At 39.6% G+C, this 14,943-nt stretch overlaps 1 protein-coding gene across 2 annotated transcripts in view; it reads left to right on the top strand.

Annotated features, from left to right (window-relative positions):
- The window catches only part of pxdn.S (peroxidasin S homeolog), an 80,700-nt gene that overhangs the window by 26,558 nt on the left and 39,199 nt on the right, over positions 1-14,943 (top strand). For both annotated transcript variants that reach the window (XM_018265915.2, XM_018265914.2), the window contains exons 2-3: positions 4,142-4,213; positions 9,178-9,249. In XM_018265915.2, the coding sequence (XP_018121404.1) occupies positions 4,142-4,213; positions 9,178-9,249 (144 nt within the window). The remainder of the gene's footprint in view (positions 1-4,141; positions 4,214-9,177; positions 9,250-14,943) is intronic.

The raw sequence follows: 14,943 nt of genomic DNA, 5'->3' as shown, positions 1-14,943 counted from the left end.
ATATCATGAATCTGACATGATTTCTGTGAGACCTCCAGTGCTTTACCACCTGTAAGATCTACTGGAGAAAACTCAAACATGAGCTTATTAGTCCCACTATTATTATTATTTATATAATGCTGACATATCACTATAGTAAATATTGTTTCTGTAAGCTATTAAGATTGTCTTTGAAGATTGTCTTCTGAAAAGGGGTCTGCTTCAGAGTGAAGGGTGGACATTGATGATGGGGAAAAGTATTTACAGATTCCCATTTCCCAGTGAATGTGTCGCAGTGGGACCTGGATTTTAATAATGAGTGCTGTTCTTAGATCTACCAGGCAGCTGTTATCTTGCGTTAGGGAGCTGCTATCTGGTTACCTTCCCATTGTTCTGTTGTTAGGCTGCTGGAGGGGGAAAGTGAGGGGGGTGATATCACTTCAACTTGCAGTACAGCAGTAAAGAGTGACTGAAGTTTATCAGAGCGCAAATCACATGACTGGGGGCAGCTGGAGAACAGTATGTCTAGCCACATGTCAGATTTCAAAATTGAATATAAAAAAATCTGTGTCCTCTTTTGAGAAACGTATTTCAGTGCAGAATTCTGCTGGAGCAGCACTATTAACTGAAACTTTTTTTTCCCATGACAGTATCCCTTTAAGAAGAAAGCAGGAAAGCAACAATGAGGAGAACTTGCTCTAAAGGGGAACCTAAAAAAAAAGAGCATGGACTTTCCAAGAGGTTCAGCAGCTCTATAACAGTAATGGCTCCAAACTTGTCCACAGCAGCCCCCCCCCCCCCATTGTGTTAGGTCACCTTCTGAGTGTCAGCTCATATTTAGGGTGCTCTGGGATGCTATAGAGCTAAGCCTAGGGGGTCATCGTACAGTATCTATATAAGTGGAAAGTGAGCAGTAACGGAACTAGGTGGGGGCAGGCCCTGGTGCGGGCCGTGCAGAAGGCACTAAGTTTGCCCAGGAGCAGTAACCCCTAGTAACCAATCAGCAGGTAGCATTTTCTGGTCACCTGTTTAAAAGTAGGGATGAACTGAATGCAGGATTCGGTTCGGGATTCAGCCAGGATTCTGCCTTTTTTTAGCAGGATTCCAATTCGGCTGAATCCTTCTGCCTGGCCGAACCGAATCTAAATTTGCATAATTAGGGGCTGGGAAGGAAATCGTATGTATTTTTGTCACAAAACTAGGAAGTAAAAAATATTGGATTCGGTGTATCCCGATTTAAAAGCAAACATCTTATTGGTTTCTGTGGATTACAGCTCTTGGGCAAAGTTAGTGCCTTTTATTACACCTGGGGGTTCGTTTTTTTTTATTGTCAATCTCTAAAATCATATGATATTGTTTAACTAGCAGGCAGAATGCATAGAATTCCAGAGGTGTAAACAAAAAGTTCCATTGAAATGATGACGACTTTTTCAACATGTCTTTACATATAGAGGAATTTTGCCACCCCCCTGATCAGCATACTCCTCTCCAATGCACATACCTTTTATGATAGAAGAACCTTTTGGAGAAGTAACTAGGAACAGTTCAGCTAAAGAGTGTGAATTGTTTATTGCTTGCAACCTAAGTAAATTACAGATTGTTGACACAGATACTAAAATATCCAGCTCAGAGCCTCAGCCAAAATCTGTTCCAAACACAAAGATCTCTTGTCACCCGACAAGTGCTGAGTTGGTATTTGTAGCCTCGCTGCCTTGTTAGGATGATTTCCTCCTTTCATTCAGTTTAAAACTGTCTAATGGAGTGCAGGTGTTTCTGCAGGTGCTTCTGGCTGTGTGTGACCTCTCAGATTGCATCCTGGAGGCCTTATAACAGTTTAACACCTAAATGCCCTGTGGGGGAATACGTTGGAACAGACGACTGACATAGAAAAAAGGCCTAGTGTAATGGAAGCATGACCTTATAATTATTTGTTTTATGACTACATTACCGCACCACACGTAGTTATCCAACACCCATTACAAGGGTCATTGAATAATGTTTTTCAAAGTAGTCAGTCTTTCTGCTTGTACTGGGAAGTCTTATTTCCTCTTAGTTAACATGATGACCATTCTGTGGCTGATACTCTGAGTTGACTGTATTTTGTCTGAAACTCTGTAAGCTGAACATATTTTGGCTAATATTTTATGACCATGCTCTGGCTGATACTCTATGAGCTGACCATGCTCTGGATGATACTCTGTGAGTTTACCATAATCTGTTTGATACTCTGTGAGAGGATCATAAACTAACTGATACCCTATGAGTTGTCCATTTTCTGGCTCATACTCTATGAGTTGACTATATTTTGGTTGATACTCTGTTAGCTGACCATGCTCTGGCTGATACTCTGTGAGTTGATCATTCTCTGGCTGATACTCTATGAGTTGACTATGCTCTGGCTGATACTCAATGAGTTGACTATGCTCTAGCTGATACTTTAGGAGCTTACACTACTCTGTCTAAAATTCTATGGGTTGACTGTATTTTGGCTGCATGAGCTGACCATACAGACTATGCTGTTACTGACACTCTTTGAGTTTACTATGCTCTAGCAACTAGAGTCTAGCTGATACATTATGAGTTGACTGTGCTCTGGCTGATACCCTGTGAGCTGATGATACTCTAGCTGATACTCTGTAAACTGACCAAACTCTGGTTGATACTTGATGAGTTGACTATGCTTTGGCTGATACTTTATGAGCTTAACATACTCTGGCTAATACTCTGAGTTGACTGTATTTTGACTGATACTGTATGAGCTGATCATATTCTGATACTCTATGAGTTGATCAAAATCTGGCTCACCAGTTAGATCATAGTTATCTCATCAAGTATCAGCCAGAGCATAGTTAACTCAGAGAGTATCAGCCAGAGTATAGTAAAAGAGTGGCACTCCAGGAGCAAAAAGGAACTGTGTAGCCTATTAACTTCCTTCTGTAACAAGACACTATACACTCATCAACAGTTCAACACACTGCTTTTCTTGCTCTGTCCAAGCACCTCCCCAGCCAGGCATAAATGCCGAGATGATCAGGCAGCATGGCTAAAATCTCTCAAACTGCCTGACTGGGATATGCTTGGGCAGCTTTAGTCATGTTTCTACTTGTAAGAAATGAAAAAGTCATGTTTGTGTTATGCTTTATGTATCACTATCACTACAGTATAAAACTAGTCTCAAGCATTGGTTTTCAGGAATTTCTTTATGCACATTCACAACATGTGGGCTGGAGAGATGAACATACCATTGTTGTTACTGCCTTTCAGCCATGGTTCCAGGAAAATCTTAGAAAGCAGGATAAGGTTTCACCCCTCCAGTATCACCCTAGGTAGGCTAGTTACACAGTCTGACAACTGCTTCTCAAAAGTGATTTGAAGAGTAGCCAAAAATAGGAAATGCTGACCCTGAAAAACAAGACTTGTGAGTGTCTAGGATTATTGTTTTAGTCACAGGCCAAAATAACCCCACTAAATTGTGTTAGTATGTTCTACTGAAGTATGACTATGAAGATTTTCATTCATCCGGGTCATGGTATATCTAATACAAGTAATTCAAAAATAAACAACTGGACAATTACTCAGCAAGTCCAGTTGTTTATTTTTGAATTACTTGTATTAGATATACCATGACCCGGATGAATGAAAATCTTCATAGTCATACTTCAGTAGAACATACTAACACAATTTAGTATTCTTCTGAAATAGTGACCACCCAAAACTGGAGTGATTACCCGTATTCAGATATCTTCAGCTGTGTAAAAAAAGCAATATCACATTCATGTTTCTGGAGAGTGCATTAATGCCATAATGACTGTTAGTGGCATGTTGTATGCTTCAGTGTTTATAGACATGCTGACTACCATCTGTCTGGGAAGTGCTACTACCTCTCCAGTACATTCAGAGGAATCCTAATGAATGGATTGCATGTATGATTTGTTCTGCAGACTAAATTCTTCGCAGACCTTTAAAAGACGTTTACATCATGGATGTCAAACATGCAACCATCAAGCTGTTAGGGAGGTAGATATGAAGTGTAGCTCTTAACAGTTGTGTAGTACTGTGCGTTGGCAGCCTTGACTTATATATTGCTTATCAAGAGAAGTACTGTATATAGAGGAAATAAGTGTGTAATCATTGTATATCATTTATTTTCTTGTCTTTACAGGGACCTTCGGTTTAACAGAATTAAGGATATTCAAACAGGAGCATTTAGACACTTGAAGAACCTTAACACTTTGTAAGTATATATTAATAGTTATAATAGTGCTATTGCTTTTCATCAAAAATAAAGAGCCTTGTTATGTTCTGCTCCATGGTTCTTCTAGAATTCACAAGCCTCGGTATCTAACTGAGCAGCTGGATTATTCAGAAAGGATGTCATAATTGTCATCTGTGCATGTTGTAAATAAAGGGAAAATATAACTTCTCTTTAGCCAAATATGGTCCGACTTCTGTATGTCAGCTGTTGGGGGGAGCAGATGTTAGCTGTAGTTCAATTGAACTGCTCTTATTTTAATTCTTAAGTTTATTAGTTTGATAGCTGACTTGCACCCGAGTGCAATGATTAGGGAGGTTTCATAATTTATAGGGGCAAATCCACTAAGATTCGTAGTTGCACCAGGCGTAACTTCGCCGCACTTCGCCAGGCGTAGTTTCGCCAGCGCTTCACAAATTCACTAAAATCCGAAGTTGCGCTCAGGGGTAGCGTAAGGTTGCGAAGTTGCGCTAGCGTTGATTCGCTAAGCGAAGCGAAGTTACACTAGCGATGGTTAATTTGCATATGGCGCCAAATTCAAATTTCAATGGAGGAATACGTATCAGCACTACAAATGCCTAGAAAACCTTCAAAACATCAAATAAAAAATTTATTTTGCCCTACACATGTGCCCCCTGTCTAGGTAAGTTACCATAAGTCAGGAAATGTAGGGGGGAAGGAGGGGAGCCCCAAAAAAATTTGCGATCTTTTTCAGCCTATCACCCATAATGTAGAAAACACGCCAGCGTTTTTTGGGACTTAGAAAAAATTTTGACTTTTTTTGAAGCAATCCCTATCTACTCTATTGTGCTTCGCCAGGTCTGAGGTGGCGAAGGAAGTCTAGCGTAAAAGGTAGCGTTCAGTACACTGCGCAAGTTAGTGAATTTGCGTAGTTACGTCCGTAGCGATAATTCGCCAAGCGTAAGGGTGCGACGTAACACTAGCGAATCTACGCCAGCGTTCATAAGTGAATTTGCGCACTAACGAAAATGCCAAACGCTAGCGAAGTAATGCTAGTGTTCGGCGCTTCGCCGCTTAGTGAATTTGCCCCATAGTATCTGAAAGGTGGTCATTATACGCCAGCGTTCATTAGTGAATTTGCGCAGTAACGAAAATGCCAAACGCTAGCGAAGTAACGCTAGCGTTCGGCGCTTCGCTGCTTAGTGAATTTGCCCAATAGTATCTGAATGGTGGTACTTCATTCTATCCAGTTGAATTCCAGTTAAATATAAATTCAGTTGTGACTCTAATGCATAAATCACTTGAATAAGTTAGTAGCTGCTAATAGTGGCTGGCTAAAAAAAAAAAATTACATTGGTTTCTGCAACGTTTGATCCATTGGGCAACAATTACAATTATTTCTTGCAGCTGCTAATTCCCCCCTTGGAAATTACACCGTAAAATGTTTGTTCACTTTTAAATTAAGAAGCGGAAGAAGAAAATCACGCAGGGTTACAGGTCAAACATGACACATTCAACCAAACCAGGAAACTGGGAAACAAAGAAGAAACAGAGAAGGAAAGGCATATTTACTTAGGGGTGCCAAAAGTTATGCACCCCCAAGTGATTGTATATACTTACCTCACACCCCGGGCCAGTGCTTCTATCAGCAGAAAATTGCACCAGCCTGCAGTTCCTCCAACGAGCGATCAGCTGCCTTCTTGCTCTTTCCTCGCGCGGGTGCACATGCTCAGTAGCGCGAAAGGCCAAACTTTAACGAAGTCAGATATTTCGTTCTACTGGCAGCAAAAAAACTGAAAAAAAGGCCTCTCCAAGCTCACCTTTTCATAGAAGCAGCTCCCAAAGCCAGGTGCTCAGTCCTCAGTGTCCCCACAGTATCCATACATCACAAAAAAGAGCAATGGGATGGCACTCCAGTAAAAATATTTATTACAGCAGACTGAGAATAGGTATCTGCTAACGTGTTTATGGATCAACTCCCTTAATTATAGCTATGATGTACAGCTATTTTGTTCTACTGCGCATGTGTCTGCCCTGGGAACTTTGAATAAAAACTCAGTGGTGCTCACTAAAATAACCCCTGGATCGGTGCAGTTTTCTCTTGATAGGAGCACCCGCCTGGGGTGTGAGGTAAGTATATATAAACGCTTGGGTGCCTAATTTTTAGCACCCCAAGTAAATAGGCATTTCTTTCTCCTTTAGAAGGAGTGACAATATAATGTAGTGTTGCCCTGCACTGGTAACACAGGTGTGTTTGCTTCCAAAACAATACTATATAAACTGTAGCCATGGGGGCAGCCATTCACGCAAAGGATACAGAGTAAATAACAGATACATTTTGAAGAATCCCATTGTATACTACAGCACTTATCTGTTATCTTCTGTGTATCCTGTGCCTTTTCTCCTTTTTCAGCTGTGAATGGCTGCCCCCATGGCTACACAGCAGCTTGTTTATATAAACTATTGTAAAGTTTCTGAAGCAAATACAGCAGTTTTACCAGTACTGGGCAACGCTACATTATATTTTCACTTTTAAAACATTTCATTTATTTGGTGTAGTTGTTCCTTTAATAAGAGTTATCTATTTTGTTAAGTTTGCCTTTAAAAAGTAAACTTAATAAAATATAAATGTTTTATAAACGTGTGTTATAGGTGAATATAATATATATTTACATTTAATACTATTTTTTCTGGTTCCAGACACATCCTGCATGTCAAAAGTCAATCCGTTACTCGCAAAGGCATTTCACGCTCTTGCACTCAGACTTCCTTCCAGATTTTAAACACATGTTAACATATCTTCTGTAATGATGAAGGATGGAAGGGCTTTCCTTCAGTTAACTTTAATCTGTTCTTCCAACAATATTTTTATAATAGCATCCTTTGAAAAATAATAATCTGCTACATTACGAGCCAGTTATGTGATTGCTGATGTCATGTGCTATCACCCTGTCCTTTCTACTGAAACCTACAAAATCATAGTCAAGTGAAGAAGAATTTCAGGTGCTTAGAATTCCTCTTCCAGACCAAATTCACTTTATGCTACAATCAATATAGTATGGTCAATAAACTATTCACAACAAGCTTCTTTAATAACTGGCAAAAATGTAACTGTAGTGCACGTAGTCTGAGGGTGGTCTTTGTCTCCTCCATCTCAAACCTCAAATCCAAACCTGTTTCTTCTTCCTATGCAATGCTGCCAAAATTGGTCCCTTTTTCACAGACGCTCATGTATGCTCTCATCCTATCACACTTAGGGGCAGATTTATCAAGGGTCCAATTTTGAGTTCAGGGGAGTTATTTAAAACTCCCATGAACTCCCATGAATTCGGAATTCGACCAATTGCAATTTATTTGAAAAAAATCTAATTTTTGAATCTTGGGTGAATAGCATCGACCCGCAAACTCCGAAAAAAACTTGAAGGCTGCAATCAACTCCAAATTGATCACAGGAGGTCTTCCATAGGCTAAAACAGCAATTTGGCAGGTTTAAGGTGGCGAATAGTCGAATTGGAGTACTTAAAGGGCCAGTGTATAATAAATCTCTAAAATCGAATTCAAATTTGTTAAAAAATGTGAATCGAATATTAACAATTCCCTAGTCAAATGTCACAGTTTTGGCCATAAAAATTTGAAATTTGAAATTCACATTTTCACTTCGACCCTTGATAAATCTGTCCCTTAGACTACTGTAACCTGCTACTAACTTGCTTGCCTAACTCCCATGTCTCCTCACTACAGTCTGTATTAAATTCTGTTTAAATGAAATGCTGCTAGAATTCTCCTCCTTTCATCCAAGAGAGAAGAGGCCTGTGTACTGCTACTATCCTTTTTATGGCTTCTTATAAAGCAAAGCATAATTTATAATATCCTTCTCATGGCTTTCAAAGCCATCAATATCAATTCTTCTCTTTCTCACTACATCTCTTTTCTTGTATCGCCATATAGTCTGGTCTGACTCCTCTATGATCCACCTGATCACATCACCCACCAATAATGCTTTTTCCTGCCTTAAAGTAGAGGGAAAGGTAAAATTGCTTGGGGTGCGAAATGTTGGGCACCACCCAGTTATTATACTCACTTATTTTATACTCTGGTCTGATGCCCCTGGTTAATGAAAGCTGCACCAGTCCAAGGTACTTTTGTAGAATCAGTAGGGGCCATTGAAGATTGAAAAAGCAGAATTTGATCAGTCGGTGGTGCTCTTATAGAAATACCCCTTGCTGGTGCTACCCTCAATGATTTCACATTTTTTTCTCTTTTAAACCTTGCTCTATTGTTTTCCTTATTATTATAAGATTAGTTTTGATTGGTTTATAAGATTATAAGATCAGTTTTGATTGGTGAACTACAATTCAGAGCATATAATATATATAATTGATTAAAGGAGAAGGAAATGTGAAAACTAAGTAATCCTTATCAGAAAGGGCCACCTAAATATACCAGTAAACCCTCACAGTCCTCTGTCAAAAGAAACACTGCATTTATTTCCTTTTATTGTGTACACATGGGCTTCTGTATCAGACTTCCTGTTTTCAACGTAAACCTCCTTGCCCCGGGCGTGAGCATGCTCAGTTTGCTCCTCTTCCTCCCCGCCTCGCTTCTCTGCTGTAGTCTGAGCCCAGAGCTATAAGTGAGCAGGGAGAGACTCAGGCAGGAAGTGATGTCACATCAAGCTAATACTGCAGCTGCTTTCCTAAACAAACAGAGAGCTTTTAGATATTTTTACTCAGGTATGGTAAAACATTCTACAGAATAAATATAGCAGTCTAGCTTGCACTATTGCAGCTAATCTATTGCCAATAAAATACCTCCGTAGCTTTCCTTCTCCTTTAAAGGTAACTGCAACAGTGCAGCACCCACTATTTTGTTTGCATTTGTGAAACCTTTACAAACATTTCCATCATTTTGTTTTGAGGTGCTATCTATTAAGAAATGGAATTTTGTGTATAAATGTCAATATTTACTCTTTTTTTTTCTTATAGGCTTCTAAACAACAACCAAATTAAAAGAATACCGAGTGAAGCATTTAAAGACCTAGAAAACCTTAAATATCTGTAAGTTTAAATCTTTATATTTTTGGTCTGGTTTATTTTATCAACAAGGTTGATGTTGATATTTTATATGTTTTTGCTTTACATCTCTTTAACATTCTTAATAGTATTTTTAGTAGATATGTTACAGTCTATGTTACGGATAATACATATTTGTTAAATGAATCACATTCTCAAAATACTCCTGACTTTGCTAATTAAAGTTAGCCCTTAGACTGGAATGAAAACATGTGAAATACAGAATATAGTCTTCTATCATTGCAGCTGTTTTCCCTGTTGGTTTTAAGGGAATTGATCCAATGTTCTGTTCAGACACAGAGATATTGTGATTTTAAGGCAGCTGATAATAAAAAACTAAGGAGTTTTTTTTTTGCCAACAGAATGGCTAAAAACAATTAAAGAACCCATACGTATTATACATGATATAGGAAAATGCCACTGCTGTTTTTCTCGGGTTTTTTTTCTGTAATTTGGATCCCTATAATTTCACCTTAAAGGGTTGGGGCAGACGGGCAGATTCAGGGAGATTTAGTCGCCTGGCGACTAGTCGTCTCTTCTGCGTGGCGACAATCTCCCCGAATCTGTCCTTAGGGGCCCATTTACTTAGTTCGAGTGAAGGAATAGAGGAAAAGTAGTTTGAATTTCGAATGGTCGAATATGGCTACTTCGACCATCGAATGGGCTAATTCGACCTTCGACTACGACCTTCGACTTCGAATCGAACGTTTCGAACTAAAAATCGTTCGACTATTCGACCATTCGATAGTCGAAATACTGTCTCTTTAAAAATTTCTTCGACCCCCTAGTTCGCCACCTAAAACCTACCGAGGCCAACGTTAGCAGGTCCCCATATGGTTCCTAAAAATTTCCTGATCGAAGGAATATCCTTCGATCGATGGATTAAAATCCTTCGAATCGGATCGATCGAACGATTATTCCTTCGATCGTTCGATTGTAGGAATAGCGCAAAATCCTTCGACTTCGATATTCAAAGTCGAAGGGTTTTACTTCGACGGTCGAATATTGAGGGTTAATTAACCCTCGATATTCAACCCTAGGTAAATGTGCCCCTTAGTCTACTAAATTTAAGGAGAACTAAAGACTTGCTCAAACCCCCCAATATCTGGTTGGCCGTTGTTACTTTCTCACAAATAATCATTTAAGCTATCGCAGGATCAGGTACAAGGTAATGCTTAATTATTACAGAGAAAAGGCTGATAATTAAAACACATAATTATTTGCTTAAAATGGATTAACTCATGAAAGAACAACGCTGACGTTGGCTTTTTACATGGTCTGTTTCTTATTCAGCCAGTTTCTCTTATTGCAGATAAGTAACTGGTGCTTGTTTAGTGAAATTGCTGTATCTACGGAGGTGGAAGTTAAGTTCCTTTTTGGATATTTTAATTTCAACAATTTTTATTGCTATGTCTTGGGTTAAACAGGGCAAACAGGGAAACTGAAGCTACTGTATATGGTATTTACTTCTGGCAAGGCAGATTAGTAAGATTATCAGTGCACAGCTAATCCCCTTGCATAGTTGAATTCTTCTTATTTGTAAGACAAACCAGTCCCAACAAAGGTGAAGAGGATGTAGAATATATTTTCAGCATAAACTTTTTTTTGAAAAATGGTGTATATACTGTAGATGTATACTGCTCCTAACATCATACTAAGATTTTGAAACTTTACAGGAATTGTCACGCACATAGTCACAGTCTCTTGCCTGAGACTATTATCCCCATTGCTACTATAGACACCATCTCTCCCTACTATACCTGCTATCCCACAGTCACACTCCCTTCCCAGAGACTATTATCCCACTGTTACTATAGGCACCATCTCTCCCTACTATACCTGCTATCCCACAGTCACAGTCCCTTCCCAGAGACTATTATCCCACTGTTACTATAGACACCATCTCTCCCTACTATACCTGCTATCCCACAGTCACACTCCCTTCCCAGAGACTATTATCCACTGTTACTATAGGCACCATCTCTCCCTACTATACCTGCTACCCCACAGTCACACTCCCTTCCCAGAGACTATTATCCCACTACTATCCCACTGTTACTATAGGCACCAGCTCTCCCTACTATACCTGCTATCCCACAGCCACACTCCCTTCCCAGAGGCTATTATCCCCACTGTTACTATAGGCACCATCTCTTCCTACTATACCTGCTATCCCACAGTCACACTCCCTTCCCAGAGACTATTATCCACTGTTACTATAGGCACCATCTCTCCCTACTATACCTGCTATCCCACAGTCACACTCCCTTCCCAGAGACTATTATCCCACTGTTACTATAGGCACCATCTCTACCTACTATACCTGCTATCCCACAGTCACAGTCCCTTCCCAGAGACTATTATCCCACTGTTACTATAGACACCATCTCTCCCTACTATACCTGCTATCCCACAGTCACACTCCCTTCCCAGAGACTATTATCCCACTACTATCCCACTGTTACTATAGGCACCAGCTCTCCCTACTATACCTGCTATCCCACAGCCACACTCCCTTCCCAGAGGCTATTATCCCCACTGTTACTATAGGCACCATCTCTTCCTACTATACCTGCTATCCCACAGTCACACTCCCTTCCCAGAGACTATTATCCACTGTTACTATAGGCACCATCTCTCCCTACTATACCTGCTATCCCACAGTCACACTCCCTTCCCAGAGACTATTATCCACTGTTACTATAGGCACCATCTCTCCCTACTATACCTGCTATCCCACAGTCACACTCCCTTCCCTGAGACTATTATCCACTGTTACTATAGGCACCATCTCTCCCTACTATACCTGCTATCCCACAGTCACACTCCCTTCCCAGAGACTATTATCCACTGTTACTATAGGCACCATCTCTCCCTACTATACCTGCTATCATACAGCCACAGTCCTTTACCAAAGGTAATTATTCTAATCCTATATCTGGCTGTTTTTTTGGGGGGGTGGGCAGACATTTTTTATATTACTGCATACCACCTCTAAAGTTTTAAAACCCATACTGATATATTTTCAAACATTCAATGTTAACATTTCCTAAAACAGAGCTCATTAGATAGTTCTAATTTCTATTAGAATGAATTGTCGGAGTCTTTTTGTATAACGCTATCAGTACATTTTAACATGGGAAAGATTAATGCCTCTAAACCGGAAGTCTTCTACCTCCTCTCCTAATGACATATCCATTACCATTAATAATGCTACTATCAACCATTCTCCAGAGCTTAGCACTCAAAGTAACTCTCATTTATTCAATATTAACTTATGCCTTTATCAGGTAATTAGTATTTCATGGGGTTTTGTTTCATGCTGCACTGAATAATTGGGTTACCAGAATATAAACTTTCTCAGTCTGCCTTAGGTACCCTATTAGGCATGCACCAACAAAAAGTGTTCCTTATGCATGTTTGGCTGTTTTGTGAATTTCACACTTAGATTACTGTATTTTTTCTCTCGTTGTTTTTGTTGTTTTTCTTCTCACAGTTTGGGGCAGATTTATCAAGGGTCGAAGTGAATTCGAGGGAATTTTCGAAGTAAAAAAATTCAAAATTCAAAGTAATTTTTGGATACTTCGACCATCGAATAGGATACTACGACTTCGAATTTACTTCGAAGTAAAAATCGTTCGACTATTCGACCATTCGATAATCGAAGTACTGTCTCTTTAAATAAACTTCGACTTCAATACTTCGCCAACTTAAACCTGCCAAAGTGCTATGTTAGCCTATGGGGACCTGGCAGAGCATATTTCTAAGTTTTTGGGTTTCGAAGGAAAATCGTACGATAAAATCATACGAATCGTACAATTCGAAGTACGATCGTAGTACGATCGTATGATGAATGAAACCCTCCGACTTCCAATTCGAATGTCGGAGGATTCTATTCGATGGTCGAATTTCGAAGTATTTTCCACTTCGAAATTCGACCCTTGATAAATCTGCCCCTTTGTGTTGATTATATATGTGTATGTAGTCTAAACAAACATTGGGTTTTGTTGTCTCCTTTTGATGTAACTTGATATACCAGAACCCCCATCTTTATCTTTGCAGAAAGAAATTGCCTAGATTTAGAACCATGATAACGAAAGCCATTCAACTAAAAAGAAGGAAGAACCAGATAAAACACGAGCTGTAGAAATTGCTCTCTATAGAGCTGACACAGTTTTTAACATTTTGTCTTGTCATCAGCTAATAAATTATATAGGTAGTGACGAGTCCTTTCATTTAGATGGTTGTTGATTCATTGTACATTTTCCCCCCAGACCTAAACTTGTTGTAACCTGCTAGCTTTGTTGATACAAAGACGATGATGTTATAATTAAGGTGCCTCTTTGTTTCTCCTTAGGGTAAGGTCACACTGAGCATTTCGGGGAGATTTAATCGCCCGGCGATTCGTTTTCCGAAGTTGCCAGAAGTTTCCTTCTGAGGCAACTTCGGGCGACTTTGGAAAACTAATCGCTGCGTGTGATTAGCGCAGGCTCTTTCATTTTAGCCAGTGTAGAGTGAGGGAAGGCGTTCGGGGAGATTGGTCGCTGCAAAGACGAGGAGATTAGTCGCCAAGTGACTAAATCTCCCCGAAACGCCCAGTGTGACCTTACCCATAGTCTAGTTTGCTGGTACACAAGATGAAGTTGTAATAATAATCTTACATCAACATAGATTGTAAATATTTTGGAGAAAACACTCAAATATTTAAATTTTAGCCCCAAGTATAATGTGTTGGATTAAATTCAGGCCGTACTTCCTGTATCCACTGCCCCTGTATCCACTTGGAAAACATTGTCGCCCCATCGACAAATCTCCACTTCTTCGGGGCGAAACTGCCTTCCCCCTGCCCTCCGCCCAGCTAAAATTAAAATCGCCTGGGAGAAAGCACACACGGAGCTTTGTTTTCCAAAAGTCGCCCGAAGTTTCCTCGTGAGGGCAGGGGGAAGGCAGTTCGGGGAGATTGTCGCCCCGAAGAAGAGGAGATTTGTCGATGGGGCGACTAATCTCCCCAAATCTGCTCGTGCTGGTTTTGTGTTGTTCATCGTAGCGACTTGCAGACCAGTTTGTGTGACACACAGTAAGTTAAAATAGAAATTAAAATGTTCAAAACAAACTCTTTATATGATTTTATAAGAAAATAACTGTTTGTTAAAATTACACTTTCCTGTGTCTCATAGTGAAGTTCCCCAAAAAATGTTTTAATGCATATTCCCAGCCCTCTGTGGGCCTCCAGAATTTCCTTAGAAATTCTTGGCTTTTAATTTCCTTACAAATTCTTGGCTTTTAAATGTTTTCATATGTGACTGGTGACATTAATGACTGCTTTTATTACATTTTTTTTATCTGAAAAAAACTTCAACAGGTATTTGAGAGTAATTACTGAACAGGTGTATATTTTGATAGCTAAGACTTTCACACTCCTCACTCATTTCCTTGTGGATCTGCAAAAACTGCTGGTGTAACGTCTGTGGGTTTTTAAGGAAAGTAAAGATCCATCCTTTCAGCCAATTCATTTGATATGATCGATGTTTATTTATTTATTTCATATTCTTATTTGCTGAAATGCTCTTTAGAAGCAACTAACGAAATACCTGCAAAGATGTAAATTCTTAAATGAGATTTATGTGCAGCCCAATTAAAAGTTTCAGAGGGTTTGTGCTTTCCTTAAAATGTCAATAT

This window comes from Xenopus laevis, chromosome 5S, assembly GCF_017654675.1.
Source record: "Xenopus laevis strain J_2021 chromosome 5S, Xenopus_laevis_v10.1, whole genome shotgun sequence".
In the NCBI taxonomy this organism is placed as follows: Eukaryota; Metazoa; Chordata; class Amphibia; order Anura; family Pipidae; genus Xenopus; species Xenopus laevis.
This window is presented reverse-complemented; position numbering and strand designations above follow the sequence as displayed.